The sequence below is a fragment of the Sminthopsis crassicaudata genome, chromosome 5 (genome assembly GCF_048593235.1).
Source record: "Sminthopsis crassicaudata isolate SCR6 chromosome 5, ASM4859323v1, whole genome shotgun sequence".
Classification (NCBI taxonomy): domain Eukaryota; kingdom Metazoa; phylum Chordata; class Mammalia; order Dasyuromorphia; family Dasyuridae; genus Sminthopsis; species Sminthopsis crassicaudata.
In genome coordinates, this window is record NC_133621.1 from 227,288,717 (window position 1) to 227,304,726 (window position 16,010).

The 16,010-nt window shown below is 41.5% G+C and overlaps 2 protein-coding genes across 2 annotated transcripts in view; both read right to left on the minus strand.

Moving 5' to 3' along the window:
• The window catches only part of PCBP2 (poly(rC) binding protein 2), a 350,172-nt gene that overhangs the window by 22,722 nt on the left and 311,440 nt on the right, over window positions 1–16,010 (minus strand). The gene's annotated exons all lie outside the window — the stretch shown is intronic.
• On the minus strand, window positions 7,303–11,409 carry PRR13 (proline rich 13). Its single transcript, XM_074270273.1, has 4 exons — window positions 11,369–11,409; window positions 10,590–10,626; window positions 9,843–10,225; window positions 7,303–7,955 (listed from the first exon to the last, which is right to left on the minus strand). The coding sequence occupies exons 2-4, from the start codon at window positions 10,606–10,608 to the stop codon at window positions 7,911–7,913; spliced, it is 447 nt and encodes a 148-aa protein (XP_074126374.1). The 5' UTR covers window positions 10,609–10,626; window positions 11,369–11,409; the 3' UTR covers window positions 7,303–7,910.

Consider the following 16,010-nt stretch of genomic DNA (forward strand, 5'->3'; position numbering starts at 1 on the left):
AATAGCTGCTTCCCCAAACACCAGAGTTTGTCTCTCCAAGATCTCCAGAAAAGACCCTGTGCCTCATTTCCACAAAAACTGATGGCAGCTACCTAAGAAGTGATCTAGAAAATTCTCATATTTGAGAGGGAAGAAACCGAAGCCAGAGTGAGGTGTCGCGTCCAAGGTCACTGGGAGTAGTGAGGAAGCAGAGCCCAGGCCCTCTGGCTCTAAAGCAGGCGCATGATACTGAGCCTAGTCCCTGCCTGGAACCTTGAGACTGAGCTATGCAATCTGGGCTGACTGCATAAGTCAATGAAGCTCTCACAGCCATCTTCCTCCTGCTTTATGTAGTCACCCAAGTCCCTTCCCAGGTACTCCTTATAAAAACTGTTTCCCTAATCTCTCTCAGCCACTCCAAGCTCCAACCTTTCCCTCTGTTGGCCACTTGTGACATAACCTTTCCCGAGTCGCCTCCCCCTTCATACTGGTTTTTAAATGACCATCAGCAAATTTCTCTTTACCATCTAGCCCTTCATTTGACACTTCAGCCTCCCAGCACTAATTACTCGTAGTTACAAAGAAAGTTCTTTTTAAAGGCTTGAGCATCATAAAAATATTAACTCAAGTTTCTTAATTACTAATCACCTTCTACAATACTTCAGCTCCGTAATATATATCACATTACCTGCTAGACACCTTCAGGTCCCTGCTGGATAACATAATGTAACATGTTTGTGCCACAAATTAAAATATATTCTCTGAGCTTAATCGTTATCTGATGGCCTCCAGGACTACTGCCTCTTTCACCTTCTTTAACAAATTTAGTATTTTTAAAAATCTCTTCAACTAGTCTTGGAGTCTTAAGTATTCCCTTTGGTGACCTCTGACAATGGCCTCTCAGTAACTTAACTTCATCTCCTCAAAATTTCTATTTGCATTCTACTTGTGCTACCTAAAGAGCTGGTCATATGTAGATTACATAATCTACAATAGGGTAGATCTTATATTCCTGAATTCCCCAAGTTCTTCATCCCTGTTCAGACTTCACTTCTCTCCTTGACTTCCTTGACTTTACTTCCATAGCTTCCTTGATCTGCCCTTCTCCTAATGTGCCTGTTTTTTGTTGCATCTCTCAAAGGCTCCAAACCTACTTGTCATGCTTGAATCACCACCCTTTTTACCTATCAATCTAATCAGGTGCCCAGTCTTATCAATTCTATCTTTGTAATCTCACTAGTATATGGCCCATTTTCTATACTTTCACACTGCCCTCATCACTTTATATTAGACTATTTCAAGAGCTTTCTGGGCAGATATCAAACTTTCTAAATGCAGATCCACTTCTCCTAGAATATAAAATCCTCTATTTAGGACTTAAAGCTGTAAAGTACGGGCTAGCTCCCTGGAGGGCTTCAGGTTCAGCCAGAGTCAGGATAAATTAAAAATCCTTGGTCTTTAGGGGGAGAAGCTGCCACAAAGTTTGCCAAAGATTTCTCCTGGATTCTGGAGTCCAGATCACCAGTCTCTATCCTCCTCTCCCTCCACCCTCCAATGCTTGCCTTTCTTTATCTTACCACCAAACATTCAGCAAGCACCAACTGTGAGAAGAGCCATTTATGCAAATATATGCCAATAGAGTCATTGTCTCACTATAAATAGGTAATTAGCCTTAAATGCTCAGTTGTCTGATTCAAGCTTTCATTTTTGGAGTTTCAGCCCTCTATATAAAGCTATTCCCTTCATTCCCTTCCAGTCTCCTTGTACCTTCCACTTCTCCAAGAATTCTCTGATCCAGTCGCACTGAACTCCTGGATGTTCCTTAAACATGACAAACTATTTCTCAAGCTGGTGTGTTTCACTGGCTTGTCCTCCATGCTAGAAATGCTGTCCCTCATCTCTCCTTGTTTCCCTGGCTTTCTTCAAATCTTAGCTAAAATCCTACTTATTTCAAGAAGCCTTTCCCAGTTCCTCTTAATTCCTCCTGAGAGGGCCAATAATACACAATACAGACCTGCCTTGTTGGTAGGCAGTTGTTTACACCTTGTCTCCCTTATTAGAATGTCAGCTCTTTGAGAGCAGGAACTGTTTTTCCTTCCTTTGTATCTTCAGCACACAGCAAATAGTTAACAAATGCTTCTTGACTGACTCAATTTAAATTGTTAATGGAACAACATGTCACTTTAACCCCCCTCCAAGTTAGAATCTCAAGCTTCCTCAGCTCTTTCCAAATTTCCTCCTTTCTTCAGTGCTGAACATGCCATCTTTCTCTGTTCCTTAGTTTTTGTGACATTGCCCTCTTTCTGAAAACTCCCCTTTGCTGGCATCTCTGACTCCTCACACCAAAGGAAGAACTAAAGAGCGAACTATTCCAAACCTCAGTCCTCTTATGCTCCTTACATTGTCTTCCATGAGGATCACATGGACTTCTGTTCCATTCTCCTATTTCCAAGTCTCAGGTTTGCTATCTCCACATGCATCAGGGCTACCTCAAACTCAGCAGGTTCAAATCACCTATAAAATCTTCAAAAACCTATCCCCTGGCTAAGCAAGGGTCAATGTTGTCAAATTATCCATGTATATGTTTTGAAAATAAAAAACTTTATTAAAAAAATTACTTGGTGCAAAAAAACAAACCAAAACAAAACCTATTCCCTAACTTTCTAGTTTCTAATAATGACACTACCATTCTTACTCCCAAGGGCCCAAACCTCAAATTTTTTGACTCCCCCCCTCCCTCCTCTCTGACTTGTCAACAATCAGTTCTCCTTTTCTCAGAAATCTCTTTAAAATCTGTCTCCCCCTTTCTACTTTCACTCCTTCAGGCTTTTATGTCCTCTTATTATGCTGCTGAATAAAACTGCAATGGCCTCCTTGTCTCCAGTCTCTTTCCTACCTATTCCACATCATGGCTGCCAAATTCATCTTCCTGATGTGCAAGTCAGATGATGTAAGTCCCCTGTTCAAGTATATCATCAAAGTCATAGAATCTCCTTCAGAGTCATCTCATCTAATTCACCTCCCAACCTGTAAGCTATTCCTCTGTAATCTTACCTCTTCATTCCCTTCAAGTCTCCTTATACCTTCCTCTCCTCCAAATATGCTCTGATCCAGTCTCATTAGACTCTTGGGTGTTCCTTAAACAAGACACACTATTCCCCAACCTATTTCCAGTGTTTTCACTGCCTTTATAATACCCATGGCAAGTGATCCTGTAACTGTTACTCAAAGACTATTAATGATGAGATTCTCACTTACCTCCTTAGGCAGTTCACTTCATTTTTGTGTCATACTGATTGTTAGGTAGTTTATCATTAAACTTTGCCAAAACAGCATCCCTTGCAACTCACACTCATTGATTATAGTCCTGATTCCTCTTCTTGACAGCTCTTTTAATTGTTCAATCTATCTGTCTTCTCCCAATTCAAGATCTATACATTCAATATCCACACTATATATGCCTTCATTCAAGTCACTGATAAAAATTATGAAAAGCACAAGACCAATAATAGATCTCTGAAGGATTCATGAAAATTTTCTCTGTAGGTTACTAGCTATATATTAATATTGAAACCAGTAATTCTATGGTATAGTTTCCAGTCTTCTCATCATCCTTAGGATCTTTCTTCGCAATTGTTCCAGACTCCTTTCCTAAATGTGACCCTCAGATTGGACCACAATACTCCAGATGCAGTCTGATCACGCAAGATTCTAGTATGAATATCACCTCCCTCATTCTGGGTACTACACTTGTATTGATGAAACCTAATATCACATTAGCTTTTTTGGTGGTTGAATCTTATTAAGCTTATATTTCACTAATACCTCCAGATCTTCTCTTGTCCAAAAATTCTGTGCTCCATCCTCTATCCTATCATTGATTGATTTTATGGAACCAAAATGTAGAATTTGCACTTATCCATTTTAAATTTCAAATTATTAGAATTGGCTCATCATCATTCTAGCCTTTAGAGATATTTTGTGAAACTACCTGTCATCTGCAAATCTATTAAACATGTCACCCATACTTTCACTCAAGTCACTGATAAAAAAATATTAACAACCTAGAACCAACAAGAGATCCTTGGTTTACTCCATGAAAGATCTCTCCTTTTAGGATAGCAGATTTAAAGCTGAAGTGTGCGCATTCATTTTACAAATAAGGAAATTGAGGCCTGGAGAGAAATTAAAAGATTTGAGATCAATCCATTCCTTTGGCACCACACTTAGTCACCTTTCCACTACTCACAAAGCTTGCCTGACGATACATGAATCACCACAACTTGTATCTTGTCATTTAGCCAGTACTGAACCATCTAATTCTCCTTTCACCTAAGTCACATCTCTCTGCCTTATCCATAAGACACTGAACTAATAGTTGAAAGCCATAAACAAACTTCAGGTGTATTAACATACATGATTCTCATCCCTTCTACATTCTGACTCCAACCTACCTTTCAAACCTGTCTTTTGTCATTCTCCTTCAGGAAATTTGGTGCTGGAGCAACCACAACTAAAAAAAACTGCCAGTGGTTTGTTTCCTCTCTGGCCCCCTTCTCATCCTACCTCACAAATTTCCACCTGTCCAGTCAGTCCCATGCTTGGGAAGAGATCCCAAGCCAACCTTCTGAAATCCCTTTTCTTAACCTAGCCCTAATCCTGCCTTCTCTTCCATGAAGCATTCCATGAAGGCTTCTCTAATCCCCAGGAGTGGTGTCCTACCATTTCCCACCAGGGCTCATGCCACTCCCTCTTTGACCTCTCCTATGCAATTCATCAGTCATTCATTTGTTGGTAGTAATCTGGTTATGTCTCATTCCCTTCCTCCAGTGAGATTTTAAGCCTCTGAAGGAATGATGAAGTGGGAGACATCTATAGTGCATCTTTGTAGTCCCAATGTCAGATATGCCTTGAACCAGGAAATGTTTAATAAAGCTGTGAAAGGGAAATTAACCAAATTTTTGTGAAATAATTAAATTCTTCCCTATCAGTTTTACTTTTTAATGATAAAGCTTCAGTCTTGGACCTGTCAGAACTACAGAGATATTGGAAGTTGTGGTGAGGCTATGAGGAAATATAACTTAAGAGAACTCCTATAACAAGCTTTCCACAAACGTTTAATTGGACAAATGAGTGATTTATACCCCAGGTTGCCCCTCGACTATCTTGCCAGGAACAGAGCATAAAGAATGTATTTCACATTGCTCAAAGCTAAACTGTCTATTCCTAAAGTCTCACAAAAACCTTTTTAAATTTGCTATTTTTCAACAGTGGAAAATCTTAAAACACTTTCCTCAATAGGGAAGGGCCAAAATCAGAATCTGAAGCCCGAGGGAGAGTGGGTTGGTAGCATAATTAGATTAGAGCATTGGAAGACCACTGCCCTCTTTATATTTGGAAACACTGCAGCACTCTTCATAGTAGCATAAAGTAATTTTAGGGAGAATGGAGTAAAAAGGAGGCAGGAAAGGTAGTGGGGAGAGGGCAGCATCTCTTGTTTCTCTTAAGACTTCCCTCTTCCCTGCCATCTTTTCCTTCTCTCACAATGTAGCTTTCTCACATGACACACTGCTTAATCTCTGTCTCTGGCTATTTATCTCTTAATCTGGGCATTTCTCTCTGTATCTCCCTATTAATGTGTCCATTTTGTGTCTTTTCCTTCTCTGGAAAGGAAGCGGTCTGCAGAGGAGGAAATGAGATCATAGAGAATTAGAGGAAAACTATTAGGAAAGAAAAAAAAAATCTAATTATGACACCTAAAAAGAGAGCTTAGGCTTTGAGAATCAAAATAAAGCCAAAAGGAAGCTAGAGCTTAGGATTCTAATTGTGTCACAATTTATCTAAGAGTAAAGGAATATCTACAATGTTCTGCCAGGATATAGCTTATCCAAGCCTAGTTCTCTACAATCTGGCTAGTTCTCAAGTTATGTTCCACTGATCTAACCCTTGATCTATGGGCTTAAAAGTAAAAGGGTTCTCTTCTTGTTGCTATCACTGTGTAACTACTCTTCTCTCTTTGATGGGCCTCATTCTGACTGTTGCTCCCATTCACTCATTTTTGTCCCCAACAACAGAATATAAGCACCTTAAGCACAGGAACTCTGGTCTGGTACCCACCCCAGCTATTGCTTATGTTGTTGGTTGAACTTCATTGAATTAATCAAAACCTTCAGTAAAGTTATTGATCACCTGCTACATGAGATAGTAGGCTAGGTGCTAGAAATGTAAAATAAGATACCAATCCTATGAGGAACTTACACTGTAATAGGAAGGAAAATCACAAATATATGACTATGCTACAATGGAGGGAAATGGAAGGAGATATGGGAAATTTAAGATGGGAGACATCACTTTACTGCTCCCTCCTCTATTCTCCCCTACCTCTGGTAAACAGACGCTTCATGATGATGTCCGCTGAAGTCATAACATCGTAGACTTAAAAGGTCATCTAAGTGGCCTACTCCCTTACTCTGTAACCTGCACTGCTCCCATCCTCCACTTCTCCATCCACCCCTCAACATCCTGTTTCTCATTTGCCACAAACACTGCACTCTCTCTGAAACATGAGCTATTACATTGAGGTGTTTTCACCTGAGATGCCACCTTCCATCCTTCCACTTTGCATGCTTAATCCAGGACTTCTCTCTACCTGGAGGCATTTCAAAATAGACATCTCATCCTCCTACATCCTTTTAAAGTTGTCCAGTAGCTCTCAGAGGTCTGTCCTCATTTTATCTGTTTCTGTGTCTGGGCCTGGATTCTGACCTTCCCATTTATCTTACAAACTGCAACTATCCTCTCCTCCCTTTTGGCTCTCCTCCCTTAGACACCCAGATCACAGCTTACTAGGAACCCATCAGCAGGCTTATTTCTCTATGAAGAGAGCTGTATTAATTGATAGATTTTCAGAGGTCCAAGAAAAATCAGTTTCAAAGGTTCAGCATGAATTAAAGAAACAGGGAGCTGGGTGTCTTCCACAAAGGGAAAATCAGATTTCCTCTTTAGGAACAAGAGACCCCATTACCATATCCATTTTTGCCTTCAACTGCACCTCTGGATTCCCATTCTACAGAACTTCCCCCTACTCCTCAAAAAGAATTTCATCAGCAAAGAGGACTCAACTTAGCCTGCACCAGTCCTGGAGAGGAAAGGGACTTCACGATTTTCCATTCAGGAAACAAACAAGGTGACAATAAGGTGCCCTCCCCATTGATGCTCTGGTCAGTAGGATAGATTGTCACTCCTTTAAGAAAGGGTTGTAGAAAAGGGCAGTAAAAGCAATAGAACTTGCTGAAAACAGCCCAAGATATTGGCACAGATGAATGGAGACTGGGATAAACAGCTTTATTGGGAAGCACAGTGAGAGAAACAGAGTAAGACCCCAAGAATGACTGGGATGAAAAGAGCATATCAAGAAATGAGGTTGCAAAATGGCACCCACATTATCCTATTCAAAGGAACTCTCTTTCCCAGAAGGCAATGGAGCTGAGTAGACTGCACAGTCTGCTGGGAAATGTAGTTCCTACATCCCATTATCATAAAACTACCATACCCAGACCAACTTTCATGATAATGCCACACCCCTTTTCTTCCCCTTCTCCCACACAAATTACAATAAATTTTTTTAAATCGCATTTTCCAGATCCTAAAATAGTCTTCAGCATTTGGCTCAAAGGGCATACATCTTCAGAAAGGAGTTCAGATCATGCTCCCCACCCCTACCCCACAATGATTCAATTTAGTGTAAGAAAATGGATTTCCTCAGGCCAACGGATCCTTCCCTCACCTTCACCAGCCAATTTGGGCAAAGGGGTGAAGAGGGTTGGGCTGAGATTGGGAGTGCAGGGCTATCTTCCCCCAGAGCAATATGGCGTCCAAGGCTTGATGGGAGAGCTGGGGTGGTGTGGCTTGGGGGGAGGAGGGCCCAGGATTCAGTCAGAGTCACTGCTGGAAGAGGAGGAGGAGGAAGAAGAATGCTGCGAGGGGAATGGGAAAGTGGAGAGGAGAGATTATCAGATTTTGAACTCTGACCCCATGAAATCCCATCCCATTACCCAATCTATGTAATTTGTACCCTCCCCATACAAAATGCACCTAAGGCCAATAATTTACACATGGAATGAGACCCATGTACTGAAAACAAGTTTCTCCTCTGGAATTAACACTACAACAGCAATTTAAACCAATCCATGTTGTTGCAAGAAATTTTCATTAATTTCATTTGGAACAATGTGCCTCCCTCTCTTCCTGCTCTGTCAAAGGATTTCATGATGAAGATCCCTTTGGGATCAGAATGGGGGAGCCTCTTCAAGGCATAACATGGTGTTGTAGAAGCAAAAGTCAATTGGCAAATGAAGGTTTGCTGAATTATTGAAGCAATGGATGGCCACTAGCACCTTAGTATAGACAATATACATAAATGAAGATGATCCCTACTCTTTCCCAAGTAACTTGGATCTAGGCAGAAGTACTGGGGGATAAAAATAAGATGCACATATAAAGTGCTTCAAATTTTTATAGTACTCTAAAAATATGACATTATCTAAATCAGATTGCCTACACGTATAGCTCCTTTATCAGTAATGGTAAATATTTCTTTTCCAACACTGGAGGCTCTGAGTTGTTGTCCAGTGGATTCCACTTCTCCTTTTCTGCAGCATCCCCCCCACTATCACTGTAATAATTTAGACATGCCCCATCATATCATCCTCTCCTCTCTTTTTCCTTGTCCCAGGTTGGTTTGAGGCTTCTGCATGGTCATGGAAACTGCTCTGATCCATTCTAAGGAACAATGTACTTGAATGACCAAAGCCTCCAAGGTCAGAGAACAGAAATTCTGGATTCCTCGACTGATGTGGCCTGGCCACCTGATGTCAGAATAGTCATTCAACCCCTCAGTCTCCATTTTCAAGACTCAGTCTTGTTATAAGAGCTAAGGTGTACATATGGTTTTAAGTTTCATAAGATATTTTTCATTCTTTATCTCATTTGACTTCTCACAACACTATGAAGTAAGTGCACTAGCTATTTTAAACCCCATTTTATAGATGAGGAAACTGAGATTTGTAATGGTTAAAGAACTTACCCACCCCCACACAGCCAGTAAGAGACCAAGGCAAGATTCAAGCTTTGATTTCTCCAAGCTCCAATTCTATCTAACTTTTTTTTTTTTTCTATCTAACTTTCTTTCCACTATACTAGAATAATTAAAGTGAAGGAGAGAAAGAAGATAGGAGCCGGGCCTCAGACATTCAGTTACATAGTCAAAGGACAAAACTAATTAATCCTTCTCTAGATTTCCAAATTCATTCATATATATAGTTATTTACATAGATACATACACAGATGTGTAGCTATCTACATATAGATATATGTGTCTATATATCTATGCTTAAGCACTCTGGGAAGGTGTGGATCCCTCAGCTAGTGGGGCTTGAAACAATGAGAACCCAGATAATTTGAGTCATCTACCTAAGGTTATTCATAACCTTGTAATGCCAGAGAAATGAGGAACTGTGGCACAACAACCTTAGGGGTTTAGAGCATAAAAAAAGGGACTTTGGTGATTATCTATGCCAACCACTTTTTTTCCCCTCAAGAAAGACTTAAACCAGTGAAGGCACTTGCTCAGAGTTAGTTAGGGAAGTATTAAGAGGCAGAATTCAATCCAGTTTCTATTCCTGAGTTCCAAGGCCAGCATGTTCTCTCTACTAGTCTACATTAACAACATGGAGGGATGGTAAACAGAGAAGGCAAATCCAGACTGGCAGAGCAATCTGACCATGTCTCAAAACTCCCTTGGACCAGGACTCCAATAAAATGCTCCCCATCCCAACCCCAAGAGGGCTATTGGAGAAACTGACCTTGCCATGTTTGTGATGTTTATGCATTTTCTTATGCGCCTTCTTCATCTTCTTCCTCTGCTTCTTATCCATCACTACACACGGCCCCATTACTCCTGGGGCCAAGGGATTCACAGAAGGCACTCCGGGGCCAGGAGGTGGGTAATGACCCGGGGGTGGGTAGGGACTTGGGGGTGGGCAGCCTTGCCCTGGCTGCTGACCAGGGCCAAAAGCATTGCCAGGAGGATAAATGGGATTCCCTGGGAAACAGCCAGGTGTGGTAGGAAAGGTACCTGGAGGGTATGCTGGATTGGTTGGTGTTGGGTGGATGGAATTGGTAACCCCAGGGTACCCAGAAGTTGAAGGGGACATAGGACCCCCAGGAGGGCACATCCCAGGCTGTCCTGGATGAGAAGCAGAGAATAAAATAGTATCAGCAAGGTCCAGACTCTCTTACAACCAAAACAAGTGATGGGAAAAGGGTTTGCCCCCTCTCCAGGCCCAAGGGAGGTTAGAAGGGGGGGAACAGAGGGAAGTTCGAGGCAGTGGGGTAGTGGGGAAAGGTAGAAGGAAGAAAGGGGAAGTTTTATGTGTTTAGGGAATAAGGGAAAAGGGTCAAGTTAAGTTTTTAGCTAAACAGGTAATTTTGCTCATGAGAGGGAGCAAATAAACATAGAAAACCCCATCTCCCTGCCTATATGAAGCCCTTCTAAATTAATAAAGAGTAGGAAAGAAACGGGGGCAGAGCACATCCTCCAAGAAACTTACCTGCATTGGGGTTCCACATGCTCCACTGTTCTGTACCCTACATGGAAAAGAAAGAACAAGGAAAAAAAACCTGAAGGTCAGGAAGGGGCAGGCCAGCTGGCAATAGCCTCCCCCACCCCAATTGTCTGGGGCTGGTCCTTCTGCCCCCTCAACTCCATGGGGACCTTTCTCTGTACACTTATGGAGAAGATTGTCAGCTCCTACTTCTCAAATTGGGGGGATGGGGGGGTGTCCTCCAACCCTTCTCCCCTATCCCTCCCCACCCCCCGCCCCACCTCGGGGCACAGCTGGAAGCCGAGCTAGGCGAGATAAAGTCCAGGAATCCGGAGGATCCTCATTCCTCCCCTCTGTACCCCTTTTCCTAGGGCTGGGAGATGAGGGATCCCGGGCGGGAAGGATGGGGGACAGGCACAGGAGATCAGAGGATCTCCAAGTGTATCTCAGTGCTTAGAAGGAGGGCCCCAGAAGGAAACCGAAGGGACCCGTCCCCATTCCCAAGCGCAAGAAAGAAAGGGAAGGGGGAAAGCCTCCCGTCCTAGTACCCCAGTGGGGTGGGGAAAAGAAGAAGGGGATCTCCAAGCACGTAGAGAGACCCTGGCAGCCCGCCCTGCCCCGCTGAAAGGAAGACCCTGAGGGACGTGCCCTAGGGCACAGGAGGGATGCCCGGCAGGGGAGAGGAAGGAAAGAGGAGCCCAGACGACCCCATCACCTCGGCTGGAGCCAGAGTCCTCCTCCCTCTTCCTCCCCCCTCCTTTTGGCACCAGCTTCCTGGTCCCCACCTCCCTCCTCTGGCTCCGCCTCCTCCGAGGCCTGATTGGTCTCTCTGCCGGGCTCGCGCCTTTTCACTGGAGGGACCGCTCGCCGATCTCCGGGGGGCGTGCCGGACCCGGGGAAACGGTCGCTGGAAGGGGCAGAGTCAGCCCGAGCCCCCGGCGAGCTCGGGGAAGCTCGGGTGGGATCGATCCTCCTCTGGGTGGGGCCCGCATCCCCGCCCAAGCTGGCAGCCTTTCACCTAGACGGGACGGGGGGTGCGGGGCACTGGTGGAAGTGGGCGAGGTCAGAGAAGGGGGAAGGATTGCAGGCCTGGCCTGGCCCTGAAGAATTTACCGACTGGAGCGGGGAAAGGTCATTCAGCTCTGGAGCTTGCACACCTCACAGGCAGGATCCCGCCTCCGCAGGCGGGGAACACTTTCTTGTCCTTCCACTAATTCACTTTTTTTCTTTCCTTCTTAAAAATATGAACTTAGAAAACAGAAAGTGCATGTTTCCTGATAAAATGCCCTGGGGTTCATATCCACCAATAGGGAGAGGGTGCCCTTACAATGTCCATGGGGACGGGTGTTACTACAGAAATTCTGCACGGTGTGCCTCCATTGTGCATTGCTTGCTTTTCCTTTTAAATATGTAGCAATTCCTCTAGAGCCAAAGCAAAATGCGAAATGACTATTCAGCAAACTTCCTTCATTCAGATGAGGTTTTAAGGAGTACCCCTTGGGGCAGCGCAGCACGAATTACTCCTGCCCCTTTTACAGGCTCTCACTGTGCTTGTCTGAGTGACACTTAGCGTGCCTTCTGTTGTGTGTGGTGGAATAGGTACTTGGATACTAAGTATTCTTTTACCCTCCCTTTTGAAAAGATTCTAGAAATGAGCCTAACCCGAGCTGTAAGTAAATTGTCCCGGAGCAGCACAGTTGGGGTGCAATGAGCTGAAGCATGTGAGAGAAGAGGATCTAACCCTTCTCATTAGAAGCCCTGCTCCCGCAGGGCCTGAACTCCACTGGACCCTGTACCTTAATACAGAAGAGAGGAGTCTCCTTCCAAAAAGGGAGAGGACCAGGGGCCCAGCAAGAACTTTCTCATTAAAATAAGATCACAAGCTAGAACTGGAAAGGGTCTTAGAAGCCCCCTAAGAGGGCCTCAAAAATAACATAGGCTTTCTATAATACACAGACCATCTAAGATGACTTCTGTATGATGATGACAATCATAATAGGATTTATTATAGAGCTTTTTGGTTTGCAAAGTCATTTACATAGATTCTATCCTCACAATAATCCTAGGGGGTGCAGAAATAGAATCTTTGGGAGATGGAGAGAAGAAGAGGAAATCGACTGGCAGAAAGGAGAAAGGTGAACTGACTAGGAAGCGGAAGGGTCTCTATTTTCTCAGAGACAGAAGTAAGAGAGAATAGGGGATGAAGTTCAGGTGATTCACATATATAATTAAAGGAAAGGGATTTCTATGACCAATAAAAAAAATGATTATTTTCAGTGGAAGTATGAAGTGAGGTACCTCATTAAGTAGTGAGATGGCAATAGTCCAAGAAGCTTCAAAGAAGAGATTTGGAAGAGACACTGATGGAGATGTCAGATTAGGAAACCTTAGCCTGCTCAGTAGCTTGTAAGTAGAGAGGAGGAGGCAGATGGTGGGCATATGCTATATATCAAGAGAGCAAGATATTCAAGCATAAAAATTACTGTAATATTGAAGTAACTATGTGGTCAAGATTTTGAAGGGATCAAAGTAAGACCAGAATAGGAATGATGACCTGGGAAACACAGGATGGGAATGAGGGAGAATGGAAAGGAGAAGGGTCTGGAAAGTGGAAAATGGATTTTGGAAAGATGAGGCATAAAAAGAGACGGCAGGATTTGAGATTATAATGATATAGAGGAATCTCAAGGCTTATGCATTGAGAAGGTATAATTTAACTTCAATTCTTTTAAAACCTTTATTTTCATATTTTGAATGTAACCTCAAAGAAACATTTTCATACACATAATACATTACATATATCACATAGCATTTTCATAGGCACAAAAAGATTCTATATGAAGATGAATCACCATTTTGTATGACTTACTTTTAAAATATATGTATAACAATAAATTATACGTTAGTTTCAAAACTATCCTATTACAGAAACAACTACACCCAGAGAAGGAACACTGGGAAGTGAATGTAAATTGTTAGCACTACTGTATATCTACCCAGGTTACTTATCCCTTCGGAATCTAATACTTAACGTGCAACAAAAAAATTAGATTTACACACATATATTGTATATAGGTTATACTGTAACACATGTAAAATGTATGGGATTGCCTGTCATCAGGGGGAGGGAGTGGAGGGAGGGGGATAATTTGGAAAAATGAATACAAGGGATAATGTTATAAAAAAATTACTCATGCATGTATACTATCAAAAAAATTTATAATTATAAAATTAATTAAAAAAACTGTCCCATTTACATATGTTTCCTTCTGAATTCCCTTCTTCATATAAAAATATGGTATGGTGGCCTCCTTTTGGGAGGCAATACTATTGTTAATTCCTCTTTTCCCCATTTCCTCCTTAACTGAGAAAACAAAAGAGGTGAAACCTTGTAACAATTAAACTTAGTCAAGCAAAAGGAATATTTTCAATGTCAAAGTGCAAAAATACATCTATTATCTCAAGCAAATAATTATTATTATTTACTCACCACCAATTAATTGGAGTTACATATAATTAATAAATGTTAATCATTAAATATTAATTTTAAATACCTACTGTGGACTGTGAAACATTTATGAGTGATGATAAAGTCAAAGTAAGAGTCCTGGTCTATGGCAGAGATGTAGAGAATGTAGAGATGGATAGAGTTGAGGAGGTCGATAAATCTGAAGATTCAGGAAATTTGAGGGGACATCAACCTATCCTTAACCCTCAAAATATTAATGGTAGCACTTTTGTGGTAGCAAAGAACTGGAAACAAAATCGATTGAGGAATAGCTAATTAAATTGTACTTGAATATAACAATTATGCCATTAGCTATTAAAAATAATGAATACTAAGAAGCAAGGGTAAGTATAACAGGATTTGATGCAAAGTGAAGTAAGAAAGACCAGGAATTCAAAATGTGATGACTACTACAATAGAAATGGAAAGGACAGTCACAAAACAAGTGAAAATGAATATTGTAAAATTACAGAGAACAAGCTTTCTTTCCATTTTGAGGAAGGGCCCAAACTCTGGACTTGACCTCTATGATTCAGCAGCCTGTGGGTTCCTTCTCTCATTGATGAATTCTTCCCAAAACTTCCATTCTGGGGAGAACTTAGATCACTCATTTTTCATTCTTGGAATTTCCTCATCTTCTTCCCTGATCTTTTCAGCTATCATTTATGTGTTAGTATGGACATTCTTGAGGACGGGGATTGTCTTATTTTCTGCTTGTATTTGTGTCCACAGTATTTAGCACAGTGCTTGCATAGTAAATGTTTGTTTGTTTTAAAAAAAAAATTCTCTGTGTCAGGCAACTAAGTGGCAAAGTAGATAGAGCATCAGCCATGAAGTCAGGAAGACTTGGGTTCAAATTTGATCTCAGACAGTTAATATTTCCTAGCTGTGTGACCCTGGGCAAGTCACTTAACCCCAATTGCCTCAGGAAAAAAAAAAAATTCCCTCTTCATTCTTTTGTAGAGGTAAGAGGTCCATGAGTGTTTCACATTGCATATATTATCAGGTTTTTCTTAATTAGTTTTGCAGATTATTTTCTCCAATTTACTTTCTTTCTTATATGGGAAGGCTACTGGCTACAGTGGGAAATTTGAATCATGGTTTCTTTTGGGTTTGGTTTTTTTTTAAATATCAATTTTTTTTATTTTTTATAAGAAAATTAAGGTGCAAAAATTATAAAGAACAAGTTTAGTCCCAAAAAGATACATGAAAAGATATTTCCATTTTCTCCTTTGTGAGAGGGAGAGGAAGAGGAAAGAGTTCAGAAGTGTGGAGCACTTGATATAAAATCAGATTTTTTTCACTGGTTGGATTAGTTTTGTTGAGTTTTTCTTTTTGTTTCTTCCTCTTTTCCTTCTTTTCTTTAAAAAAAATTATTTGTCATAAAGGATGTCTCTTTGGGAGAGGCAATAAAGAAAGAGGAGATAGAGAGAAAAATTTAGAGATATGAGAGATATGGATAAAAATCAGTGTAAAAGAACCTCATATAAAACTGTGCACATGGGATGAGGATGGGGATAAAGAAGACGATAAGTTAGTTACTCAACTTCTTGGGAGAATAAATTGCAGGATCTTGTAAATAACAACTCTATCTATCTGGATAAGATATATCTGTAGGGAATGAACTTCAGAGGAGAAGTTCTCCTCCTTTGATAGAAATTGGTGGAATTGGATGGAAATTGATGGAAATAATCCCACTTACTCTTCCTCTAAGCTCAGATAGTCAGGGACCATGAAAGATGATTTGTGCACTAGAGAGGGTTAATAGGGAAGCAAGGTGGGGAGGAGGATGTTTCAAGGATGAAAAGAAGATGGGAAGATCATGAAAAGAAGTCTAAACAAGGGAACAGGGTTTCTTTAGAGCACAAGGAAAGAAGAGAATGGACAGAGTTGGGGGCATGGGAAGACATTCAGGGTAT